Source organism: Tiliqua scincoides, chromosome 2, assembly GCF_035046505.1.
Source record: "Tiliqua scincoides isolate rTilSci1 chromosome 2, rTilSci1.hap2, whole genome shotgun sequence".
NCBI lineage: Eukaryota > Metazoa > Chordata > Lepidosauria > Squamata > Scincidae > Tiliqua > Tiliqua scincoides.
In genome coordinates this window covers 142,071,214-142,097,901 of record NC_089822.1, presented here as the reverse complement: position 1 = coordinate 142,097,901, position 26,688 = coordinate 142,071,214, and the positions used below count along the sequence as shown (strand labels likewise).

The 26,688-nt window shown below is 42.5% G+C and overlaps 1 protein-coding gene across 1 annotated transcript in view; it reads left to right on the top strand.

Moving 5' to 3' along the window:
* ERN1 (endoplasmic reticulum to nucleus signaling 1) overlaps positions 1 to 24,137 on the top strand; it is a 72,685-nt gene extending 48,548 nt beyond the window's left edge. The window contains exons 5-22 of the mRNA XM_066614163.1: positions 2,139 to 2,211; positions 3,144 to 3,266; positions 4,679 to 4,780; positions 4,886 to 5,147; positions 5,988 to 6,066; positions 8,128 to 8,293; positions 10,117 to 10,235; positions 12,473 to 12,652; positions 13,546 to 13,807; positions 15,268 to 15,358; positions 16,116 to 16,305; positions 16,976 to 17,075; positions 17,731 to 17,930; positions 19,056 to 19,203; positions 19,623 to 19,750; positions 20,533 to 20,656; positions 20,880 to 20,947; positions 22,136 to 24,137. Coding sequence (XP_066470260.1) covers positions 2,139 to 2,211; positions 3,144 to 3,266; positions 4,679 to 4,780; positions 4,886 to 5,147; positions 5,988 to 6,066; positions 8,128 to 8,293; positions 10,117 to 10,235; positions 12,473 to 12,652; positions 13,546 to 13,807; positions 15,268 to 15,358; positions 16,116 to 16,305; positions 16,976 to 17,075; positions 17,731 to 17,930; positions 19,056 to 19,203; positions 19,623 to 19,750; positions 20,533 to 20,656; positions 20,880 to 20,947; positions 22,136 to 22,342 — 2,622 coding nt within the window. The 3' untranslated portion in view covers positions 22,343 to 24,137. The remainder of the gene's footprint in view (positions 1 to 2,138; positions 2,212 to 3,143; positions 3,267 to 4,678; positions 4,781 to 4,885; positions 5,148 to 5,987; positions 6,067 to 8,127; positions 8,294 to 10,116; positions 10,236 to 12,472; positions 12,653 to 13,545; positions 13,808 to 15,267; positions 15,359 to 16,115; positions 16,306 to 16,975; positions 17,076 to 17,730; positions 17,931 to 19,055; positions 19,204 to 19,622; positions 19,751 to 20,532; positions 20,657 to 20,879; positions 20,948 to 22,135) is intronic.
* The last annotated feature ends 2,551 nt before the right edge of the window (positions 24,138 to 26,688 follow it).

Here is a 26,688-nt window from a genome sequence, read left to right as displayed (position 1 = left end):
TGCTCTTTCTTTTAGGCATCAAACAGGTTAATTGATAATCAGATTGCAAAAGGGTGTAGGTGTTTCTATCCCCAATTTCCCAGATCACTGTACATTTATGCAGGCAGAGTTCTTGTGTTTACCAGAACCAGTGCACGACTTGGGCACTTGGCTAATAAACTTGTTAAGTGCTGGTGCCAACTTTAAGACATTAATTCCAGGAATGGAGATACCCATGTTGTGATATTTGCTTGTCTAGATTACTAGACTGCTGATTGGGTGGTGTCAATGAATAATTTATAAAGTTTCTTGTGAGCATCCGGTAAACCTTTTTGACTTTCTGATAAGCCTAATAGTCAAGTGTCTTTAGATTATTTTCCAGTTATATTGTACATGCACGTTGGAAAGAGATTAATTAGTCCTTGGAGCATCCTTTTGAGGAAGATATAAAATACAAGGCACTTAATTATTACCTGAAAGAATCCGGCAATTCTGCACCTCTATCAAGAAATCTAACCTCTTCCGGGAAAAATGGTGGAGTTTTTTTTTGATTGGGTTCAGTATTAATTTCAGTACAAGATGCTTCAGTAGTTCTCTCCTTTCAGAGTACACGAAATATTAAATTGGCACAATCTGACCTCTTTTCAGATGTTCGTTGCACAGTTGCTTAAGAGCTACGGTTTTGTGATGAAATAGAGATAAATATTGGCTTCCTGCAAAGTTTCTTTTCCTGAAGCTGTTATGACTTCCTCTTGAAATGTTAACTTTTATAACTTTTTTTCCCTCCTGAATGCTCCAAAAGTCATAGTTGTAACTAATACACTTTTTTTGCCTGTTGTGTAGGTGGCAGCCTCTATCGAACACAGTGTTTCTTGATCTCTCTTGCCTTTTAACTTGTAGATAAAAATGACAGAGTGGAAGGCATTCTTCTAGGCCTTTGAAGAACATGATGATCCTGGGGATAGCAATTGTGCAACATTTCTTTTTGTCTTCCCATGAGAAGGTTAAAAAAAAATCACTCTGTGTTATCAAGGAGTCTGAAATTGTACCTATTATTTCAATATTTTCTTGCCCTGTCACAGATTTCTTGGGAAGATTCACAGTTCGCTGTTGACATATTATGCTTCTGTGGAGTATGAATAGCCTGTACCCTCCTCATAGGTCTGGAAGTTCAAACCTGGGATGGCTGTGACTTTTAACATTTTAAGGATTTTTTTCTCCATAGTTATATTTTTAGCATATTCACAGATGCATCATATTCAACATCCTAGAGTTGCTATTCTTCTGGTTTCAGTACCTTCCATTAGTCACTAGAATCTGAGTCCCATCTTGACTTGCCCAAGCATTTATACTGAAATCCGTATTAGAGCCCAGCAAGCCATTTCACATATTGTAATTGGTGGGGTTTATTTTGAAGTCTTAAATATGATAAGAAGACAATTCTGTTTTTCTAGTATGGTGCATATTGGCTGTTAAATTATGTAACCACATCCATGATATGACCATGCTCATTCTTCCTTGATTGTCTTAGCTCAAATCTCAGCTCAGTCCTACCATAGTTTTGTGTGTGCTGGATTGTGTTTGGATAGTTTGGATTGTGTGCTGCATGCAATACTGGGTGGTGGAGGGTGATCAAACAGCCAGTGAGAGGCAAGTAAAAATAATTTTTAATTACCTTCCTGTAGGCCACCTGTTCTCCAGTGGGTTTCCTAAGACCACTCACATCAGGTGACTGAGAAAGGGTTCAGTGTTTCTCTCTCTATCTACTTCACCAACCAGGAATGGAAGAGCAAATAAAGCAAAAGAAGTACAGACTGCAGGCATTCAGGAACAGTTGCAATATCTGAATTTTGATATTTTTTTCTCATGTTCATCCTTGCCCTTTCTTTCAGTGCAGTTTGTTATAATGGCAAAAAATAAATACCGCTGCTTCACTGATATAAGACTTTGTCACATCACATGATGCCAGGCAGATACAGACTGTTTATGAAACTACTCATAGGCCAGCCCAAAGCACTTCAAATTGACCTAAACACTACAGCCTGAACACTACAGACCTAAACACTAGAATGAAGTTTGCTGATTTTCATTTTCCTCACAAATCACATTAAATACTATTTATGAAAATAAGGTGGCTAAAATTAATATTTGTTTTCTAGAAATTGCCATTCACCATTCCTGAGCTAGTTCAAGCATCTCCGTGCCGCAGTTCAGATGGAATTCTATACATGGGTAAGACCAGATTTGCTTCTTAAATGTCAACTGAATTTAGGGCATTGCTACACAGTGGCGGACCTCCCTGCCCCGGGGCAAAGGTCCATGATGGTACCCCTCATGGAATGCTGCTGGCCTCCCTGCAAATTGACCCTGCACTTACCTGGAGTGCACGGAGCCTTGCACAACTCCAGGTCACATCAATGAAGCCTCCTAGAGCTTCCCCGATGCTTTAAACTGTGCTTCCACCAAACCAGAAGCACAGTTTCCATCCTCGTCAGGCGCCTCGGAGATGCTTCTGCTTGGTCTTAGAGGCATGTGAGGCTGCATGCCTGGGGCATTTGCCCCTTTGATTGAATGGCAGATCTGCCACTGTTGCCACATAGATCTAAAGATCTGTATAGATTGATTCCCTGTCCTTAATATTTTCCAATGCTTAAATCCGGCTTTTAACTGTTTGCACAATTAAGGCTGCAGTCCTATACACACTTACCTGGGAGTAAGTCCCATTGAGCATAGTGGAACTTACTTCTGAATAGACTGGTGTAGGACTGTGCTATGAGTCTCCTGCCTTTTCTTCATTGAGCTGTTTTGTGATGCATTGCTTTGTCCTAGCCATTTTTAAACGTCTCTAGATATGGTTAGCTGTAAAATCCTTTTTCTTCTTAAGTAGATAACTATCTTGGCAGATCAAGAGAAGTCTATCACTGGACTGCAGTGATGTTGGTCTTGGATACCTGGGCAGAAGTCCCTGCTCAGTAAAGAACTCATTATGTGGGCTTGGTTTGTTGTTATCTACATCCCTTCATGTTATCAGTAGGATGAAGGAAGAAAAAGGATTATAGAGGAAATGATATTGTTAAGCATTTTCAGCAGCCAGTTGCTGGTGGGTGGCATAGCGTTTTCAGAATTAATCCTAATGATATTCAAATGCCAATATTCCATATTAGGAAAGAAACAGGATAGCTGGTATGTGATCGACCTCATGACAGGAGAGAAACAACAGACTTTAACCTCTTCGTTTGCTGAAAGTCTTTGCCCATCAACATCTCTCTTGTATCTTGGCCGAACAGGTAAGATGTTCTTTTACTGTTTAAAATGTAACATTTTAATGCAAGGCAGACCTGAAAGGTATACACTTATAACAACCATTTTCAACCTTTTTCATCTCACGGCACACTGACAAGGCACTAAAATTGTCAAGGCACACCATCAGGTTTTTTACAATTGACAAGGCACACCATGCTGCCAATTGGGGGCTCACTTCCCTATTGACCCTACAATAAATAATCTTCCCCCAAATTCCTGTTTCACACCTGTGGACCACTTGCGGCACACCAGTGTGCCACAACACAATGGTTGAAAATGGCTGACTTATAACAATGTTTATTTACTCTCCAAAGATGAAGGCCTTATACTAAAAAATCATTAACCTTCATGTAAAATGGGAATGGGGTTGTGCCATTTTCAAATGTTCAGTGAGGTGGATGGCAGCTGTGTAAATCATTTTCTTAGGTGGCTCCTTTAACATTTTGTTTTAATAAATAGAAATGAGGCATTGTGCCATATCATTGGTTCAGAAATAGCTGCACACAGACTATTTGGTAGGGATGAGCAAGTCTAGTGTGGCTTGATTCGAGTCAAGTCACGAGTCTCTGCCCCTTCCGTGACTCAACTCGAAAAGCAGTCCTGAAGGGCAGACTTTCTGAGTCACCCAAAGTTGAGTTGAGTCACCCAAAGACTCAAGTCCCTTGTTTTTCCCCTTTAAAAAGTCAGCTACGGCTCTGCAGAAAAAAATGCAGCTGCTGCATGTGTGTGTGTCAGAGTTCTCTTTAAACACTCCCCTGCTGCCCCCATCCCATCTGGAAACAGGGCAGGAGGGGGTGGAGCAGACTATGTAACAACGTGGACAGAAGTGGCAATAGGGAGGAGGGTCACGTGCAGCAGCTGTGAGGCTTACCAGTGTGACTCCAGCCTGCATGCGTGCAGAATCAGTGCCGAGTCAAGTAGCCTCAAACTCGAGTCAAGAGTCCAAGTCATCAATGCAGGTGACTCGAGTCTGTACAAGTCAGCAAAAAATGTGTTTTTGTGACTCAGACTCGAGTCACCTGACTCGAGTTCCCATCCCTGCTGTTTGGTCCTGTGAACTGAAGAAAATGACACCCTCGTTCAGACCAGACTAGTTCAGAATTCTGTTCCCCACAACGGCCAGGCAGATGCTTTTGCGAAGTGCCCTAGTGAAGCAGCCACATGGTGGCAGTAGCCCCTTTCCCAGCAACACTCTTGGTATTCAGAGATTCATTTAAGACTGACAGATAGATTTAGCCTTTGTGAGACCTAGGCAAATTCTGAAAAATATGATAATCTGAAGAGGCCATCAAGCATATATTGAAGGTTGGTTGATAAGTATTTCATTCTGTTCCACAAAATTGAGATTGACAGTGTGGTGATGTACTGTGTGTGTGTGTTTTGTTTTTTTAAACAGAGTATACAATCACCATGTATGATACTAAGAGTAAGGAACTCCGCTGGAATGCCACATACTTTGATTATGCAGCCACTTTGCCTGACAAAGATGTGCAATACAGTAAGAATCATTTTAATTAAAGTTGAAATGCTAAGGCTGGATGTTTATAGAACTATGCATAGACAAGAGCTCCATGTGATAGTTTTATTTCTGCGTATGTTCCAGAAATGTCCCACTTTGCATCTAATGGAGATGGGCTGGTGGTGACTGTGGACAGTGAGTCAGGGGACGTCTTGTGGATCCAGAATTATGGCTCCCCTGTTGTAGCTTTTTACATCTGGCAGCAGGAAGGATTGTGGAAAGTGATGCACACAAATGTAGGGATAGAAACACTGCGCTACCTGACCTTCATGTCCGGGGAAGTTGGCCGCATCACTAAGTGGAAGTATCCATTTCCCAAAGAAACAGAGGCCAAGAGCAAACTGATGTGAGTATACCTTTTTTCAGTGATGTTTAAAAGCTGTGTTTATATCAGGGCAGCTTAGTAATTGTCTTGCAGGGAGGGAACATACATTTAACTATCTTTCCATTGCCTGCAAGGAATCTGTGTGTTGCTTTTTTAAGTTGTACATTGTGTTTCTGCAAATGAACTGCCTATGAATGACCATGTGGCGAATAATTCAAATGGTCTGAGGACGCGCTCCAGATGATGATTGTTTGGTTATCGTTGTGAAATGATTAATTTGTAAAGCTCCAGATGGCCAAATGAAATGCAAGCTGCTATATGGTTGTTGCACCCAATTCAGTTCTCTTTATTCAGGTACAATTTCTATTATGGGAATATCTCATTCCAGTTTTAAAGTCACAATATTTTCTTATTGAGTTGCCTCATTGCCCTGCCTCCTCCATTAGCATGTCTATTATATGGTTAGGAGTGCAGTGAAGAGTGTGATTGGGTGGCTATCCTGGCTACTTGTTGACTAGAATCTGTGACAATTGCTGGCAAGATAAGCGTTTCTTATTCCAATTTCCCAAAACATAGAATTTGGTCAACATTTAAAACTATTCATTCAGTCCAAATGTTTTCTGCTGCACCCAAGCGTGGAAATGCTCATGTGCCTTTTAAAACTGATGACAAGCTCATGCAAGGCTTTCTGTATTCATAAGGAGAAGATTTTTTGTGGATCTTTTTCTTTTAAATGTAGCTTCCAGCTGAATTCTCTTGTTCTCCAGTGCTTTGAAACTGGATTTCTAGATGGATGTGCATGGGTTTGTGTGGTGAAACAGCATACTGACTTGTTCTTCCTGATTCTTGTGGTGCTTCTAGGCCAACACTCTATGTAGGGAAGCATTCCACAGGCTTGTATGCATCACCATCAATGGTTCACGAAGGAGTGGCTATTATGGTAAGTTGTACACACTGCATGTTTTTAGTCAGTAAAAAAAAAAATCCCCCCATAACAGCATGAACATCTGTGAACATTTCTACAAAATTTGGAATCGCATCCCATTGGAGTTTGCTTAAAAGATAATGTCTCTTGTCTCCAAAAAATGAATCAGTATCATGACCATACTCTTTTTGGTATGTTTTCAATCCAACAGCATGACAGAAGACAGCATGTCACAGATGACAAGTTGCACCTGCTGAAATTCTCTCTCCTACACAATTGTTAGTCCAGTATCCCTAAAGTTTAAAGTTTGCCCACCTCTGCTATAGCTGATTAAATATGGAAAAGCATTGAACACATTGCTCATTTTTGCTTTTAGAAAACTTTTTTACAAAAATATCTTGCCTGTGTGATGGATTATGTATGTGCAGCTCTGTCTTATGTGAAAACAAAATGCAGTTTTGGATGCTTAGAGAGAATTCATTCATGGGCAAATACTACCTGGTGGGAATTATTAGGTTGTTTCCTAAATCCTTTTGCTTGGGTCCACAAAAGTGATAAGAAAAGTTCTAGTGCACAAAACGCCAAAAAGAATCCTGATCTGACTTTGCACTTGGTAGCACCTTCTCATTGCGCAAGCTGTTGCCAATAAAATATGTTAGCACCTCATTATTGTACAATTTCTGCATGTGTTGTGCAACAGTACAAAATGCCACTTTATTTCCATCTGCGCTCCTAGAATTCAACCTATTATGTATTTATCTCCTGACGCCAACAAAAATTAGGTCCCATTCATAAAATACACTAGAACAGTGGTACTCAAACTGGTGGGTTGTGACCAGGCAGCTCGTGTAAAGCTTCCCCTGTCCCTTTAAGAGGCGGGGGAGAGGGCAAGGGCATCAATGCGATCTCTTGGATTGTGTCACTAAGGGAGGCAAAGAAGGGATGTTTGTACTTGCTAAAGACTACTGCAAGCTGCAGGAGGTGTGGGGAGCCCAGTGCAGCCCTCTGTAGGGCTTCCTGTGGCTTAGAATGTTAGAAGAAAAGCAATCAAACAACTTCTGGTTTCGCAATCACAACCAGGAAGTGGTTTCCAATCACTTTTTTTCCAGCATTCTAAGTCTCAGGGAGCCCTGCAGAGGGCTGTGTGGGGCTCCCCACACCTGCAGCTTGCAGCAGTCTCAGTAGCTACAAACATTCCCCCTTTGCCCCCTTTCGTGACACCGTCCTGGGGATTGCATCACTGCCCTTGCCTCTTCCCCTGCAAAGTCCTACCTTGGGAGTTTTACTTCCAAGTAGTTTGAGAACCACTGCACTAGAATATACCCACCCAGCTCTCAGTTTACAATTTAGGAGACAGAAAATGCAAGAGAAGAGTGTGGGAGAAGTGTGAGATCAGAACTAGGAAGGTAAACTTGTTTTAATTGTATTTGGTCCAATTATAGAAAAAATAGTTTTGAAAGTTTAAGTATCAGAACATAAAACAGGAAACAAAAGTCACACAAATTGTACAAAGAAGTGGGAGATTTTGTGGCCATTTTAAACTGAAAAACACATACATGAAAGTGACAGTGGCAAACTATGCTACTTTATGGTCAATAATACATTGTTTTGCATGATTTTACTGCCCAAATCGTGAATAATCCCAACAAATCAGTAGTATCCTAACCAGTCACTTAGTGACACCCTGAATAAGAACACAGAAATTGACTTTGTTCTAATAAGGATAAATTGATTACCTTTCATCTTTCTTTGTGATGCCCAACCTTGAATTAATGGCCTAGATAAAGCAGCACCGAAATACCTGAAATTACCTTCTGGGAAGCTTACCTTATGTCAGTAACTGACTTTTTATGGCCCCATGCTCTGTGCTGGTTGGTGGATTGCCAGCAAAGAAACAAAGGCCTTCTTTGGGTCGTTTAACATGAGCTTCAGAAAGTATTTTATAGTATGATGTTACTCTCCCAGTGCATTTAAAAATTACTTGTTCTATATGTTTTTGTTGTTTGTTTTTGTAAGGCACTAAATGTTACCGTCCTTTATTCAAATAATTGCAACTACACATTTCTTTCTCTCTAGCCCCGAGGAAGTGCTATACCATTGATTGAGGGTCCAAAAATACGTGGTGTCACCATTGAAGACAATGGAGAGTGTGTGATCACCCCCAGCACCGATTTAAAGTTTTCATCAGGATTTAAACACAAGAGCAGACTTCACTATTTGAGGAACCACTGGCTTTTAATAGGTATAGGGAAGTAAACATTAGACTTTTTCTGTACTGCACTGCCCTCTGGTGGATAGGATTTATATTGAGGACTACATTCTTGAAATTGTCAGAGTGCAGTGCTCTGCAATTCTTACCACTTTTTAATAAATAAGAAATGGGAAAAACGTTAAGGATCTGCTAGGCCAATTTCCTTTTCTGTCAATTTGTTACCAATAGTCCATTTATAATTTTCACCATGGGAATCCAGCAACTTTCTTGGGGGCCAAGGAAGTGATTATTGCTTTCCTATTAAGTCTTGTTTAATCTCAGTTCTGTAGAGTTCTCTATATAGCAGTCCCCATCTTGAAAATATCTGCCAGTGGGCTGAATGTGGGAGGAAAGGGATTGTATTATGGTGTACATAAGACTTCTGTGGGTTATATAAGGTGACTACTTCCTGGATTTAAATCTGAAGATACATCCACATTCTCTGCCTGTTTCCCTGGCCTACTACCTTCCCAGCTACTGGCAGATTCTCTTCTTGTATGCTAGGACAGCTTGCATGAGGAGGGGGAAGAAGGCTTACCTCCTCTTCCAGCTCCTTTACTTCCACTATTGCACTCTTTTTGATGAACCTTTCCTCCTCTGCCACTTCTTGCAAAGTGGCATGGTGGAAAGGAAGAGGATTTTCCCAGCCCAGTGGCAGTGAGAAGGAAGCCACAGAAGGGAGGGTGATGGTGAAGGTGGAGGAGGTGAGTGCTATCTGTGTGCATGTGCACGCTACCTGGTGCTGGTGCATATACTCATGCATGCTCATATGCACTGATGAAAGAGGGTGGCAGATCAGTGTGGGTCTCTCTGGTAAGAATCATTTGTTTAGTTTTTAAAAGAACTGTGATAAATTCATGCAGGATAGGTTTGTCAGCAATGGAGGCAAAATGCCTCTGAAAAACAGGAGCTGCGCGCAAACAGGGAGGAGCTGTTGGCTTTGTGCCCTTGTTGTAAAAGATCTAGGACAGGGGTGTCAAACTTGTTTCATACAGAGGGCCAAAGTTAATATTCAGGGTGCCACTGGGGGCTAGAAGTGACGTCATAAAGAGAAAGTGGCATCATTAAGGAGCTGATGGCCAGAAATCAGCACTTTGTTATCACAAAGAAGCTCATTAGCTGCAAATGACAAAATACGCAAATCTTGATCATATTTCAGGATATGGGAAAGCCCAATTTTTATGTGGGTTACCGTGTCAGCAGTAAAACCTCAGCATTGCTCAGCAGCTGAGAGCCTGAGGGCCAGATAGAAAGCTTCCAGGGGTTGCATCTGGCCCCCAGGCCTTATGTTTGACACCCCTGATCTAGGAGCTGGCCACTGTTGGAAAAAGGATGCTCTACTACAATATTTCTCAACCAGTGGTATTTGTACCACCAGTGGTACTTGAGGTGGTATCCAGTGGTACATTTGGAGCCCTCAGACCCCCACCACCTGGCAATGAATCCAGCAATGCAATGTGACAAGCAGCAGTAGGAGGCTCGGTTCAGTGAGCAAAGCTCCAGCGTGCACTTTTCACTCACTCAAAAGAGCCCTTCTGTCCACCCTGAACCTCTTACTGGTGTTTGTCACATTGCATCTGACCTCCCAGTCTGGAAGTAACTGGCAATGACATAATCACCAGTTACTTCCTGTGATAGGTCCAATAGGTGGACCATGCGAAGCGGTAAGGTGAGGGACAAACATTGAGAAATGCTGCTCTACTAGATAGACCTTGGGTGTCTTCCAACAGGGCTTTTCTTATATAGCTTTTGATGACATTGCTTGGCCATTCCTTCTCCATGGTAATAAATAGAATCCATCTTTGTATTTCAAGGGCACCACGAGACACCACTATCAGCCCCAACCAAGATCCTGGAGAGATTTCCAAGTAATTTGCCGAAGAAGCAGGAAAATGTGATCCCAGCTGATTCAGACAAAGTTGCTTTTGAACAGGTTTGTGAATGAATGGATCTTATTAATGAATATATTAGGAAAATAGCCCTCAGAAATACTCTTCCTTGTGTATGGATTAAGATGGGTGGGGGTTAGGATGGGTGGGGTTTATGTATGTACGTTCAGTATGTTTCAGACTTCAATACACTTCCATGCAAATTACAAACTGAACTTCTTTATCCATATGGTGAAAATTCCTGACTTCCCCATTTATATTTTTTTGCCTATTTTTCAGCTATTTTGAACCTAAGAGGCTTATTGGAGGCATGCACACACCCTGATTTCCAAGAGTAGGATAAATTGAGGGATTTAATTAACAGTCCCAAGCCAGTACCCAGTCCCACAGGTGAAACCTGATTAATGCCCACCAGTTATAAAAAGTGGGTCATGCACTCCTCTTTGTGCAAGTGCAGTGTGGGAAGCACCAGATGCTTACTGGGGGCTCAGCCACCCACCCTGCTAAGCATGAATACAAGTAGTACATGTTGTACAATGTACAATACATGAACGTGGAACAGTGTGGCTAAGCAGGGTAGGGAAAGTACCCATGGACGTCATGTCAGGTTTTGACAAAAGACAATTATCTTTTAACATCCTTGTCAACCTTTGCCACCCGCCCTCTATTTTCTCCTGTTTTGGATTATCTGTGCCTTGCTTTTATCTTTATATTTTCCCCTTTATTGTTTTGATAATTTGTTTGATATTTTGTCACCTTTAAAAATTTTCTTTTGAATATTTTCTGTTTCACCTATTCAAATTCACATAAATTCACATAAGGGCAGGAGGTCTGGCTCAGTTGGTAGAGCTGCCGCCTTGTATGCCTGAAGATCTGAGGCTGCCAGTTCGAAACAACCAGAAGTACCCGAGAACTGATGACAGGCTGATATACTGATGAGCTGACCCTATTGGCATAGAGGAGTTGCTATCAAGTGGAGTGTGGGAGGTGAAGGGCCAGAGAGAGGCCAGACAGGGAAGGAATCCAGCTGGAAGGAGGAGTTCTATGAAAGACTAGAACTATTCAATTGTAAAAATCCCTACAGGGGTTTAGAACAGCCGGCCTATGGATTAAAGTCTGAGGAGAAATCTGACGACCAAAGAAAGGCGGTATATAAATACCTGTATAAATAAATAAATGTCTGGTCTCAGTTCAGTTGGGAGGGAACAGATTCCCATATCTCCTAGACCACCCACATTATGCTTTTGTCCGAGTTTAAGGAAACCCCTGGAATTTGGGGCTTCTGTCAACCTGGAAGAAAGGTTTTCCAAGATGAGACTCTTTTATCTGGGCTCTCTAGCTTGAGGTGGTAGTAGCAGAATGACCACTTCTGAGTTCGTTCGCAGTTTACCCCAATAAAAGGGTACCAAACTGAACTTTAACTTTTCCAGCAGCTGCACAAACCCAAGGAACATAGCACACCCCACTCTGACAAGCACACAGGACATAGATTATAATCTGGAGGGTTTTACCTAATTTGCACATTTTACCTTTATATAATATAACACTACAGATATTTTCACAAACATCACAGATGTTAAATTACTGTTGGTAGGAATTGTGTATTCAGAAAACTTGAATCAGCCCTTGAAGTATCTTGATGTGTGTGTTTATGAATCAGGGCCTCCTCTTCCTCCTCCCTGTTTTGCAGTTTGTCGCTGTTTTTCATTCCCTTCTCTGCAATCAATCTCTTTAGAGTTTTGATGTTGTTTTTAAATTGGAAAGGTTGAAATCTCATACTCTAAGGACCAAAACACATTACTTTCAATATAAGTTTTGGCCTGGTAACTTTTTTTCAGATAGCATGGGGATGGAGTTGTGTTTAACACTTTGTCTAACCACTGTTCCAGTCTGGATTACATGTCCCTTGCATGCTTTTTAAGTTTAGCAAAATTCAACCCAAATCCTAACCCACTTTCCAGCACTGGCATAGCAGTGCCAATGGGACATGTGCTGCATCCAGCAGTTGGGGGGCACTCAAGGAGGCCTCCTCAAATTAAGGGAATGTTTGTTTCCCTACCTAGGAGCTGCATTGTCCTTATGTCGGTACTAGAAAGTGAGTTAGGATTGGGCCCTTCGTTGTCATTCCTAGAAAGTTTCTTTCCTAAAATTCTAATTGTATGAAATTCACCTTCTAAATAAATATGTCTTGCAAGCAGCTGGATAACCATAATGGATGGTGTTGCTTTCTTTATGGCTAATTCTTTCTTTTGAGCTAATGCAGTCCTTGGTTATATCTCAGGCAATTAATATAGCGGAGCACTCAACCAACTCCATTCCGGAGGATGCTGAAGAGACATCCAGTCAACAAGTACCCCGACCGGAGGCTCCTGTTGATTCCATACTGAAGGACATGGCCACAGTCATCCTGAGCACGTTCTTACTCGTTGGCTGGGTGGCTTTTGTCATCACATATCCAATGGTAATGAGCTGATTTGTAGTGTTATCAACTCATAAGCTGATAGAGCGATAAGCATAATTGAACAATATAGCTTGATGAAGGAACATAGCAAGAAGAAGGAAATCCCTGCTTAGAGATTGGTTAATATGCATATGTTCATTTCCTTGAAGTTTGTAGGGTCCCACCCCTGGAGGGGCCTGGAGCAGGCTTGTTCCACCCCCAGGGAGGCCTCAGATTGGCTGGAGGGGGAGGGGTTCCAGCACCCTTGTCCTCCTCCTTAGCAGAGCTGCCACACCTGGCTTGGGAGCAGGAGCTGTTCACCTCACAGCTCCCTGCTCCACACTGCCTCCTCTCATCCCTGGCCTCCCTGTTTTATGGAGCAAGCCTGCCCCCTTTTGGCCCCTCCCCTTCCTCCAGGTGGGGCAGAAAAGGGCTTTCCTGTTCCTGGCTTGTTTCCTGCAGTGTTCCTTGTTTGCCCTGCCAGCCCCCTCTGGCTGGTTGGGGTGAGCCAACCTTCTTTGCTCCCCTCAAGGGCAGGGAAGCCTCCCCACCCTGGGCATGGGGTGCCTGCTCCAGGGTAAGTCGGGGGTCAGGGCATCTGGGAGGGGCCCCGACAAAGATCTTATTTATATTTTGCCTGTCCACCAATAGGCACTCATGTTTGCCTTTGACCAACAGGCATAAATTAAAATATACACCGTGTCAAGTTCAACAACTAATAATAATAATACTGGTATTTATATACTGCCTTTCTGGTCATCGCATTACTCCTCTGACTTTATACTTTATGACTTTAACAATATTATATAAGCCATTAAACAAACAGTGAGAAAAGTATTAAAACAGCAGGAAGAATCCACACAAAAAAACCTTTCACATTTTCATCCTTACTGTACATTTTCCCCCCTCCTTAGAGTGTCCATCACCAGCAACAGCGACAGCATCAGCAATTCCAGAAACAGCTAGAAGAGAAAATCCAGTTGTTGCAGCAGCAGCCCTTTGCTCCTCCCATTGACCTGCCCCCTGAGGCAGAGTTCCTGGATGGTCCCTGTGTCAGGATGGAGGGCTCAGCCACCAGCTCGCCAAACATGTCTCCCAAAGCATCGAACCACTCTGCCTATTCCAACGTTTCTGCCTCTGATGTTGGAAGCTGCCTTTCTGCTGAGCAAGAAGAAGGTGATAGAACATTTCCTTGTACTGGGGTAAAGCTAAAAACAACATTTCTCCCAATGTCTAGCAAGCGGAGCTTTGGAAATATCAGTAGGAAGTTGTCTCCAATATATTTTAGGTCTGGAAGGTAATTGTTTTTGTGAATTAATCTGGCTTTGAACATTAGACATAAATTTCATTCAACCACAGTAATGTTTATCCTGAATTAGTTCACCAATCTGAGGATGGATTCATCGCAGACTTGGTGTTGGGCTTTCCACATAATCATTTTATTGAGTCAGAATCTCTAAATGCAAAAACAGATAGTAGTTCCTTGGTTTGGCCTTCTGTAGGTCACTTGTGGGAAGAGAGTCGGGGGGGCAGCCACTGAAAAGAGCTCTCTGTGTTTTCTGTATCTTCATTGCACAGACTGGCATACAGCTGGTCCAGTTAAGGATGCTTTTGCTTGATAAGAAAGTGCAATGGAATGCAAGGGAAGAAGTACAATGCGGTATCCTCATCCTCCTGCTGGCATCAGTAGCACCTGCTTCCTTCAGATAAAGAAAGTTGTTATAGCAAAGCAAATATAGTCTTAACAATAGTTCCAAGGGTTAGTCATATGCTTTAGGCTGCAATTCTGTACACGCTAACCTGTGAGTAAGGCACATTGCACTTGGTGGGACTTCTAAATCTACATACATAGGACTGGGCTTTTACAGCCCAATCCTATTGGGCTGCCCCGCTGGTGGAATGTGCATTCTGCTGCAAAAAAGCTGTAAAGCATGCTCTGGCACCATGCAGAGTAGTGCACTGCCAGAGCACCAGAGGGAAAGTGGAGGCCTTTCTGTGCTTGTTGCCAGATCGCTGGCCATCTGCTAGAGTAGATAAGCTGGCAGGGGAGGCTGGAGGGAATGTGGGATGGCAGAATAGGTACAGGGAGGGATGAAACTGAGTGGGAGGCTGGAGGAATGGGGCAGGGAGGCTGCAGGAGGGGATGGATCCAGGGCAGTGGTGTACACTGGATCTTATCCCCTCCAGCAGCAGCCTCCCTGCTCCCTTTCTCTCCTCGGACTTGCACCAGTGAAATCACGTGCAAGTCCAAGGAGACTCCCTACAGAGCAGGAAGCTTACAGAGGGGCAAGGGGATTTAAATCTGGGATTTAAACATGCGACTTTTTGGAGTGGCTGTACCGGGGGGAGGGGCAAAAGAATGATAGGATTGAGCTGTTAGTAATATTCTGTTAGCTTCTATTTATATATCATGATGCAGGTTGCATTGCTCAGTCTGAATGCTTGTCTCCATTAAAAGAAACTTTAAAAAATCTTTTCATTTCCCTAAATACTCTTCCCGTGCTTCAGTTTTTGATGTTGAGTCTTTGAACGCTAGTTGGCAACTGCAGTTTCTAGTACAATATTTTTCCCCTCTCTATTTGTTTGTCTCTCTCCATGTTTTTCTCTCTTCATTTCTGTTTCCATTTGTTGTTCAGATGGAAACCCAGTCATGATTGTGGTTGGAAAGATTTCATTCAACCCAAAGGATGTGCTTGGACATGGAGCTGAGGGAACAATTGTCTATAGGTAAAGCTCAAAACGTTCATTCTTTACTTTGGAGACATGATGGGTCCATACTGGATAAGCCAGTATTTTATCAATGTACTTGTGGCAAATGACTACAACTAAAAACATGTTCATATCGCTTTTTCAGCGTTTGTGCTTGGAAGAGACACCTACTCTGCATTTTCTTTTTTATTATTAGGAATATTTATATACCACTTTTTCAGCTTGGTTTGCATAACAAACCAAGTGCTTGGTTTGCATAACAAAATAAACCAATAAATAGTCCCTGTCCCCCAAATGCTACATTTTAACCATGTAAATATGTGTCTGTATTGCCAGTTGCAGTTCTTTGTACTAATCATTACATCCAATACGCGCATCCTGTTCATCTCCTTCCGGCAGTAAAAATAATGTTAAGTGCTTTCATGTGCACCCCAGTCCCTGCAGCCCTGTCAAAAGGGGAAGTGGGGTGATTGCGCACCACTTCCGGTTTAGTGGAATGGGGCATGATCGCTCCACCTGTCACCTTCCCTGACCCGGGGAGCCCTGCCAAAGATCGCGCAGGGCTCCCCGCACCCCCGGGGGGCTGCAGGGGGCTTGGGCAAGTGCACCAAGCCCCTGCAGCCCCCCTGAGCAGCGCAATCCTGGGGATCGTGCCGCTGCCTCCCCCCTGCCCCCGCAAATACTACAGGATTCAAACTCCCTGCAAGTTTGAAAACCCCAGCTATTATGGTTAAATGTTAAGAAGTTTGTCTGCTGTGCGTTGGAATGCTTACAGGGGAACATTTGATAACCGAGATGTTGCTGTCAAGAGGATACTCCCAGAATGCTTCAGCTTTGCTGACCGAGAAGTGCAGCTTCTACGAGAATCTGATGAACATCCAAACGTGATCCGCTATTTCTGCACAGAGAGAGACAGGCAGTTCCAGTATATAGCCCTTGAGCTCTGTGCTGCTACTTTACAAGAGGTAACCACACTTATACACTTGTAGCAGCTCCAAAACTGGAAGCCTCATCCATTCAGAGAAGGGAGCCTGATAGTTCCAACCTCAACCGTTTGTTTTTTGTACTCACTTCTGTGGCATGGTCATCTTCCTAGGCATCCAGATTGAAAATTTAGACAAGAAATCATCTGTGTAGCAAACAGTGGATCACAGGCAGTGAAATGGCTGTGTTGAGGTAGACCAGGCTGTTACAGTTCTCAGTCTTGACTATATTTGTGATGATGTTTCCTTCAAAAGTTCTCAGCAGTACAATACAGGTGTGTGCCACTTAACAACTGGGATATGTTCTCCAACCTCTGCTGTTATGCAGTTAGGTTGTTATGTGAACATTTGGCCCAATTTAGTGCCTTTGTTGGGTAAACAGATACTCCCTGCCAGACACTAGCTGGCTGTACAGGCTACAGGAGATAGATTGCCTCTTCTTTGCATTAAGGGCTCTTTGTTTTGTAAACAGACACTCTGCTGCAGCCTATGGGAGTCCTGATCACCTCATTAAGAGCCTCCTTGTTGTGCTTTGACCACCATCATATATGCAGTCCGTTGTTAAACGCCTGTGTATGAGAACAAATGTAGAGTCCATGGAATACTCTTCAAGCTTTGAGCTATGTTTGATTTTTGTTTATTTGCATTCTAGTATGTGGAACAGAAGGACTTCAGTCACCATGGACTGCAGCCTATCGCCCTCTTGCAACAGACAATGTCTGGTCTTGCTTATCTCCACTCTCTCAATATTGGTAATTTTATTTTCATATATAACTTCAGTACTTCATTTTCCAGCAAAAAGATAGTAAGATAGATAGCTGAAGAGTCCAAACCAGAAGTGCTCTTGGGCCAGTGCAAGTCCCTTGCCCTGGCCTGGGAATGTCACAAAAGTGCCGAAAGGAGTTGGGAGGCCGGTGCACGGATTTGTGCCAACCTCCGGAAGCCAAATGCAGCCTTCTCTGCACCAGCAGCAGGTAGGTATGTGGTGGCTAAGTAGGCTGGCACAGGGGCGGGGGGAGGGCAGAACGTGGGCCTTCCTGGGCAGGGGGAGGGTGGTGGCGAGCAGACCAGTGGGTGAACTAGGCCCTGAAGGGGGGTAATGCCAGGAACCGGCACTTAGGCCTTATTGTAACCCCCTTCCTGGGCAGGCCGGCCTATCACCTATTTAGGTGCCACAGATCCTTATAACCCCATTTGGCCTGCTGCGTTACTTGGGTAAAGGGAATTACTTCCCTTGCTCTGAGTTATGCCATAGCCAGCCCCAGCCTTGCTCTGGATGCAGCACAGGCCAGCCGACCTGCCTGCTCCAGGGCAGGTTAGGATTGGGCTGGAAGTAAGATAAAGCAATGCAATGGCTCTTTTTACTATTGAAAATATTTCAAGTGTCTTTATATATTTTTCTATTAGTTCACAGAGACCTGAAGCCCCATAATATCCTTATTTCAATGCCTAGTGCTCATGGCAAGGTCAAAGCCATGATCTCAGACTTTGGTCTGTGTAAGAAGCTTGCAGTGGGCAGGCACAGTTTCAGCCGTCGGTCTGGTGTGCCAGGCACAGAAGGATGGATCGCACCAGAGATATTGTGTGAAGACTGCAAGGAGAACCCAGTAAGTCAATTGCACTTTATACTGAGTGCTTGCTCACTCCTTACTTCTTCCCTGGGGATTTTATGCTGGGTGTGATCTGAAGCAGGCCTCAAGCTTGTGCACTCCTCCATTGCTACACAGAGAATGGAATAAATGCACTGCGAGATCTTTCATTGATTTGAACATGGAACCCCTCTGAGTTTGCCTTTGTTAGAAAAGCTCTACCTTGCAAAGTCAGAGAGATTCCATGCTTGCAAGACTGATCCCGTTAGAAAGGATCTACCTTGCATTCTTGCAAACATGGAATCTTCCTGATTTTGCAAGGTAAAACTTTTTTAACAAGATCAATCTTGCATAGTCAAAGAGTCCCCACATTAAATGGCACAGTCCTAAGCAGCATGTGTGCCTGCACAGTACATGCTCTACCAGTGCTAGCCGTCACAAAAGTGCCATAAAGCACTTTGCGACGGCATAGCAGTTGCTGGTGCAAAGGCCCACACTGGTCCTCGTGTACCAGCAGAAGGAACAGTGCGTGCCAGAGAAGGTAATATCCGTGCTGAGCAGCGTGGAGGTGGAACAGTGTGGGGGAGGGCGGGAGCTCTTTATGCTAACAGTCCTTGGATCAAGCCTAGCTTAATAAAATGTTTTAGTTTTGTTTCAGCTGGATATATATCTTTCCTGCATGTCCAGTTGTAAATGACAACCAGTGTTTCTGGGGCTGCATGCTGAGAAGTGATGCATGTATCCCTGCATATAGAAGCAACTCGGGTCAAGAATAGAGAACAAGGGCAAAGGAAACACAAAGATGTATTTATATTGCACGGTGCTTATTGCCAGTATCCTGTATTGGAAATGAATCTCAATTCTAAGTTTGGCTGTCTGTTGTAAGTGCGGCTAAAAGCCATCATGTGGCTTGTACACATTTTGTGCTTAAGAATTCTAGATGTATGTGATCACATTCCTCATTTTTAGAGTTTACTGAAGAACCACAAATAAGCTCCAGCATGCTGGGTTTTTTAAAAAAAATAATATAATCTTTGTCTTCCTTCTTGTCCCTTGAATTTTTATCTTTTTTTGGAGTGGGGGTGGGGGCTAGTATTAAGGCTTTATAATGTAACCTTTTAAAAAAATTTCTTTTTGTTACAGACACATACAGTTGATATTTTTTCAGCAGGATGCGTCTTCTGTTATGTGATATCCGAAGGCAACCATCCATTTGGCAAATCCCTGCAGAGGCAAGCCAACATTTTGCTGGGTGCCTACAATCTGGACTTTCTAAGTCCTGAGAGGCATGGTAAGCTAGTGAAAGTGTTTCATTATTCCTGAATGTCTGTGGACATTTTCACTTTGTCCAACTCTCATTTGCTTTGGGTGGATTTTTGGCCTCCTGCGTAAAGTCCATTAGTTGACTTGAAAAGTTATCTGTTGTGTATTTATACCAAGAAAAAGACATAACCATCACATTCAAGAATATTGGGTAACAGTGAGAAAGGGGTGGAGAAGATGAACCAACTTCATTGTGTTTCTATGCATGGCTTTAGCATTCAAACCAAACCAGAATTTGGTTAGTGGAATTGCATGTGCACATACATGCCTGCAGCAATCTCTCAAAAATTCAGCATTTGGTTTACTGAAAGATATCATAATGAATTCAAAAAGTTGTACAATCTCCAAATAAGCATACTTTTTTCTTTTTGTGTGTGCGTGCTGCAGAGGACATAGTCGCTCGTGACTTAATAGAGAACATGATAAGCAGAAATCCACAGAAACGGCCTTCAGCTCACTGTGTGCTAAAGCATCCATTTTTCTGGGGTTTGGAGAAGCAGCTCCAGTTTTTCCAGGTCAGTCATGACACTTTTCTCTCTATTCTTTTGTTTTACAGGCTACAAACCTAAAGTTGTACTAAACTGCACCCAGAAACAAAACTTTGGTAGTTTACTGTTCTCAGTATGTAGGTATAGAAATGATTAACGATCAAACTGATTAATCTTCAGCTTGCTGAATGCATCCTAACAGATGCAAGCATTTCTTGAGCACTAAACTGACTTGTGATCCTGCATTCAGCCCACTGTAGACAGGGTTCTGGGTATATTTCAGTTCTGCAGAATCTGGTGTTTGGCACGGAATTCAGCTTCCTAAGAATTGCTGCTTTCTTTCATTTTAAAGCAACTGCTTAACGCTTCATTGCTATCTGCTTGAAAGCATGTGGGCAGTGGTTGCTAAAATCTCAGATCCTGAGACGGGACTAATGCTGATTAAGATTTTCAGGAGTTAGGGATGGGATTTTAGTGTTCTGCATAGCTCCTTGTACTTTTTCATGACTAGCAAAACCATAATAACTTAAAAACCATATAGTAAACATTGAGGAGTAAACTGCAAAATCCGCAGGACCATGCAACATAGCTTCACTTTCATTAGACTACAGTTTTCTCCTTTTCTTGGCACAGCTTTGTGTGTGTACATGTGTAGAATACAGCCTAGTCTGTGCTGCACTTGTACTTAGAGAAATTTCTTTGTCATCAATAGTACTAATTGGGGGTGGAGGGAGGAAAGCAGGTCCACTGTTTTCTGACACCTGTGGGAGCCAATCCTATTGTGCAGTAAGTATAATAATTAATTGCAGGATGTGAGTGATCGAATAGAAAAGGAATCCTTAGATGGTCCAATAGTGAAGGAATTGGAGAAAGGAGGAAGAGCAGTGGTTAAAATGGACTGGAGAGAGCACATCACGGTCCCTCTACAGACAGGTAAACATTTTATTACCTTCCATAGCCCACTACCTGGGACTGTTTAGTATTCAGCATGCGATCAGTGTGCTTGTCACTCTTCTTCTGTAGACTAGAATTACTTACCTGTGCTAAAACCATCACAACTGTTTTGTGGTTTGTGGTTGCCAGATTTTAGTAAGGAGCACTCTGCTGTTCTTGTGGTTTTAGTATTGTTTGAGATTTGTTTGATTTTCTTTTGCAGATCTTCGAAAATTCCGATCCTATAAAGGGGGTTCAGTGAGAGATCTCCTGAGGGCAATGAGAAACAAGGTGCGTATACTGTGAGGAGTCAACAGCATGATGGCTTTGGAAGCATGGCTTAAGGGTGGGGACATAAGAATTGAATTCTGTCTTCAGGGTGCCTGGCCTCTCTCCACATCTCCTTCATATGCATGGTCTCTCTTTCTGTACCTGAAGGTAGATTCCAGGGAAGTACCTGGAAGTTTGATAGAAACTGATTTGTCACCTGAAGGGGTTTTGCTGCAAGTGCCACCTTTGGCTGAAGCCAGATTGGCTGCAACAAGGGTAGGGTTTCTCTATGGCAGCATCACTGTTGTGGGACTCCCTCCCAATTAAGAACGACATCCTTCTTGTTAGGCTTTTGGCAGGGGCTAATAACTTTCCTCTCTTGTCTAGCTTTTCCTTCTCAGTTCTGCCAAATTTTGTTTTAGTTATTTTGTTTATGTTTTTTGGTTGTTTTGTGGGGATGTTAAATGTTAACACTGATTGGTTTTACTCCTGGTTTCTAAAAAAATTTTGTATTGAATTTTTTTGGGGGGGGTGATTTTATGAATTTTGTTAGCCATTTTGGGAGCCCCAGTGATTGGGGTGAGGAATATTTTAAATAAATAATTTAAGTTCACTTAAATAAGTGAATACATTCTTTTGTGTCCTGTGAACTGAAACAATTCCTCTGTTCGAATGTAGGTGCTTTTGTGGGTCAAAACAGACAAGATGCCAGAAACCTCTAAACAAATCCTTCCAATGTTTTTTATTTTAAATGAAAAGCAGCTCTGAGAGCCCCTAATTTTAATTGGTACTGTAGTACTGGAGGGAAGGGGGATTTATTAGTTGCTTCTCTTGCATTTTCCTAACCTGTTCATTTTATGTAACTATTTTAGCGAATATATACATTTTCAAGGTAGCTGCTACCTGTATGTTTTCCTCAGCAGGGCGAATAGCAGCTTGCACAGCAATTTAGATTAGAAAAATAATGGGCGGGGGGAGCTTCACAGCAGGAGCACCCAGCACAATCAAAATCATTGTCTTCCATGGGTGCTTTCAGTTAAACACAGAAAGGCTAGAAGATTTGATCACTGAATGCCTGCATCTCATCTCATGTAACCCTGTGTAAACATAATAAAATTTTTTGTAATGGCTTTGGGGTATTTTTTAAAAATTGCTGTGTAAAAAAAAACAAAAAATTCTTCATAACTATATCACCTTTTTTCTTTCCAGAAACATCACTATAGAGAATTGCCCCCGGAGGTGCAGGAGACCCTAGGTTCTGTCCCAGACGACTTTGTCCGTTACTTTACGTTGCGTTTCCCTTGCCTTCTTATGCATACCTACCATGCTATGCAAATATGCTGCCAGGAAAGACTATTTCAGCCTTATTATGTGCAGGACTCTGGTGAGCAGGTTCTTCCTGGAGATGCTGTTTGAGAATTGGAGGCTGTTCATTCTTTGCACACACAGGGCTGTGAAACAGGTCTGTCCTTTGCAGGGTGACTAAAAGGACCTTCAAAGAGCAGAAAGGCTCTTTGAGAGATCCAGACTTATCATATGTGCCTTGAACTCTGCCTGCTCTGGGTCAGGAAGAGGACCCCAGGCTGGAATCCAGGAAACAAGGTGTAGTAATTGCAGAAAGCTTCATATTGCAGAAGAGAGGAGAAATCAAAAGCAGCTCCTAAGAAAGAAAATGGAGAATAAAGTAGCTCAGCTTGGTACAAGCACCATTTTGATCTTCAAAGTACCTACACTGTATATTTTTTTAATATTCATGTTTAGGCAACTTTACTGCACAGAATCATAAAAAAGAATGGACTGGAACTATGTAGCTGGAACTATATAACATTGCCAAGCACTTCCTGGGTTTCAGGAACTTCTAACTGTAGCACGTCATTTCCGTCCATGATCATACCACTGCTATATCCTGCACTTGTAGCAGCGTCTTCAGCGCGAGAGAAGGCTTGGTTGGTTATTAAATGGAATACTGTCTAAATGAATGCCAGAACCAGCAACACAAGTGCAGAGGTTGAGTGAAAAATATACATCTCCAGATGGTAACCTCCAACTGCTTCCATTCAGATCTAAAGCTGTCCTTGAAATGACCAGCTGGAAACATCAGCCTAAATGCTGCTTGGTCGCAGATATGCAAAATTGCACGGCCAGTTGTGTTGTCTTTTGAAATCCAGATCCTTCTGGAACAAGGTTTGTCTGAGATCGCAGCATTGGAAATACCTTATACTTTTGGAGAAATCGATCCAGATGCCATTTCTTTCTTTACAAGGATGTGAGTAGTTGATAATGTGGTTTAGCTACAACAATCAACACAGCTGGAAACACTTCTTAATTTGATGTGTAAGAAGGTTGAAGTTGCTCAGCCAGAGGTAGCAGGACTTAGAACTGGAGATAAATTGCTTTTAAAAAGTATAGGGAAGCCTGGGATTTTTTTAAATTAGGGGAACTGAGGTTTTATCAAACAGTAAGACTCAATTGCACGCGTGATCTCCTGGGAAACTGAAGGGCAAGAGGCATCTGCTTCCCATTATGAAGGATGCAGTTTTCCTTTTCAATGTCCCTAAAACTGTGATGCACACTGTATGTGCAGACTGCATTAAGAAACCCCAGTGATGTGCTCTAATGTTCCAGTGCGACATTTGTATTATTCTTTTACAAAATATATTTATTTTGCATATTTATATTTATTTAATTTTTACTACAAAGTGGTACCACATTGAAATGGTACAAGTGTAAAGCATGCCAAATTGTTTCTTAAAATAAAATTTTAAATCCTCTCTGGTGCAGTAACCAATCTGATAAAAGTGGACAAGGAAAAGGTACACTGCATCTTTTTAACCAACTTGTGCATTTTCATTAAATCAGGATAAAGGACACTTTTAATTGGTGTGGCTGTACTGTTGTGTTTTAAATGAATAAATTATTGTTTATTGTATGATTGGGCATTGATAAGGGTATGTGGTTTTTTGCTCTGTCTTTTTGTTCTTTTCATTTTGGGCCTCCACAGGGAAGTGGATTTTTTAAGTTTTATAATGCAACAACGGATGTTAAGGTAAGATAAATATGGATGTTACAGGATTCTAAAGCTTGAAAACAATTTCTTACCTAACTTAACTCAAATCCTATTTCATATTTTTGTAGTTCTACTGTACAGTACTTTTGTAATTCAGCTAAATACAGACATCACAAAAATAAAGAATAAAAATAGATTTTAAAACCTTTGCATAGTGTTATTTAATTTTAAATGGTGGGCATGACCTCTGAATAAAGGGGTTATTGTAGAGCCCAGGGTGCCTTCTGTTTCTTCCCCCTTTGAAATGTACATCACAGCACACAGTGTGTTATCTATTACCAGAACTGGAAGCTAACTTCTTCCTATCCAGCTCTCCCTCTCAACCTAGGGTTCTTATTCAGAATATACTTTGAGCTTCTGAGTTGATGAGCAAAGGGATAGATGGGAAACTGGAAGTTCCTCCCCTTCCTCTTCCACACAATAGCTTATTCATACTCTTTACACTGATATGGTGTTAAAATGCTTCTTACCTTCATATTTGCTTAGCAAATGTTCTGAACAGTGACTCCAGTTACTGACATGTGTTATGTTCTGGACTTTTGATTGGCTTCTAGTAATCAAAAGGTAAAGTCCTAAATTTAGCAGTGAAAACTCAGTGCTTCACCCATTTAGAATACTGTTGTAATAAAAAATCTGTATTCTGCATACAAAATATTGATTTAATGTAGGGATGGGAGTATCCAAACTGGATTGTGGGTCACGTTGCAACCCTGAGAACTCTACTCACTTATTCCTTTAGAGCCATGAAACAAGATGCATTCTCCTCTCCTGGTCTACTGATCACCCTTCATCTCCTGATGGGATAAGCAGAACACCTTTGTTTCCTACTGCAAGCTATGATGAGAATGAGAGAAAAGCAGGATGGCAGGTGGTATCGTTGCAGGACTGCGGAAGAAACAGGGAAACTTCTCTGTATTGCAATTGGATAACCTTAATCAGGGGAGCTGGGGAGATGAAGGAAAAACTTGCTGCCATCTGACCTGGTTGCAGCACCAGGAACCTGTGGCTAGTGAGAGGCTAGAGCGTAGCTATAATGAGCCACTCTGTCAGGAAACAAGTTTGGAATTTTGTCCAGTAGAATGATTTCCATGATCACCAGCCCAATCCAGAAACAGTCAGAGCTTCTGGTGCTACTTTTCACTAGGTGTGAGAGAACTGAGACTTGAAAGATGGGAAGGAACAGGAAGAAAACACTCTGGAGGGGTAGAATGTCTGAGACCATACCATCTGCACCCTTCAACATTCATTTTGGATGTTGTCCTCCTTCACCCCACATGACACCTAACTTTTCAGTGACACATTTAAGGGTGCTCATGAATGCTGCCTTAACTCAGTGCTGCCAGGGTGAGAGGAAAGCCTTCTGAAATGGTATCATCTTAGAACAACTTACCTGTGATACAGACAAGCATGGTGCTGGCACCAGCTTGCTGGGGGCCTTGGGGGGAAAATCCCCTGCGGTGCCCCGCCTCCTCCCAATAGCATATCGGGAATACTATCACCATTACAGAATGTTCAGGGGTTGACCTGGCTGGGTGGGCCCTCTGGTGGGCATGGACCCTTGACCAGTGCCCAACCTCTGATGCTATACCCATACATGCATCTCTGCATGTTCATATGCAGAACTTCCAATATGCTGCTATTCCAGAACAGCCACACTAGGGTGTGTGTTCAGTATGTGATTTCATAACAAGCCATCATGATTACTATATCTACTCCCCCAAAGGTCACTGAAAGGTTCTTTCCAGTAAATTAAGCTTATCTAATTCTTTTGGACAGTGCCAGATGACACAAGTTCACTCAGATGTATCAGCAAATGGTAAGTAACTTGAATGTCCTGTTCTGTCATTTCATATGTATTGTGTGAAATAATGGCTTGCCTTGCTACTCCCAGGAGAGACACACCTGAGCTCTATGAGTGGCAACTGAGCAGTACTGTACTAGCATCATAGCAGGAACTGCAATCATGTCTATCAAGGGCTTTGTTCACATGCTGTAGTCACCATGCAGTTGCATCCCCCAGGGAAGTCAGGATGCATCGCATGGTGCCTTTTTGCAACCTGAAACTACTCTTAAAATACTGATTCTATTTGTTATTCCGGTCAGAGAAACACTATTCCCCTTTTGCAGCACTGGGAATCCTCTTCCCCCCCTCTCTTTCACTGACTAGCTGAAATGGGTTTAGCAAGAGAATTATGATATAGGTGTCAAAACACCAGCTCAGGGCACTCTGCATTCCAGCCTTGTTGGTTAGGGCCTGATATCTTACCAACAGATCTCTGCAATGAGACAAACTCATGAGAAGATGGCTGTTCCCAGATGCATGTCATGGCCAAAAGAAAACAAGAGCAAAGTAATGTGGCACTATTCTCAGACACCGTTCAAGTGTTATGAACAAGGCATCGCTTCATAAAAAGGGAAGCTAGTATACATGACTCTCTGACAACGATGCATTCTTAGGTCCCTAAAATTGGCTGGATGTTCTATGTTGTACCCTGGGGAGTCTTTCCTTAGTGGGAGGGGTGGCAACTTGGGGGCAAGCGTAGTGGTGCCACAACTATGGAATTCCCTACCAGGGGCATTGAGAACTACTCCCTCGTGGCTTTCCAGCAAGGGCTCCAAACATACCTGCTTCATCGAGCATTTGGCTGCTGAGTGGATATTTACCCAGTATGCCTCCGAAATATGACTGTGACTT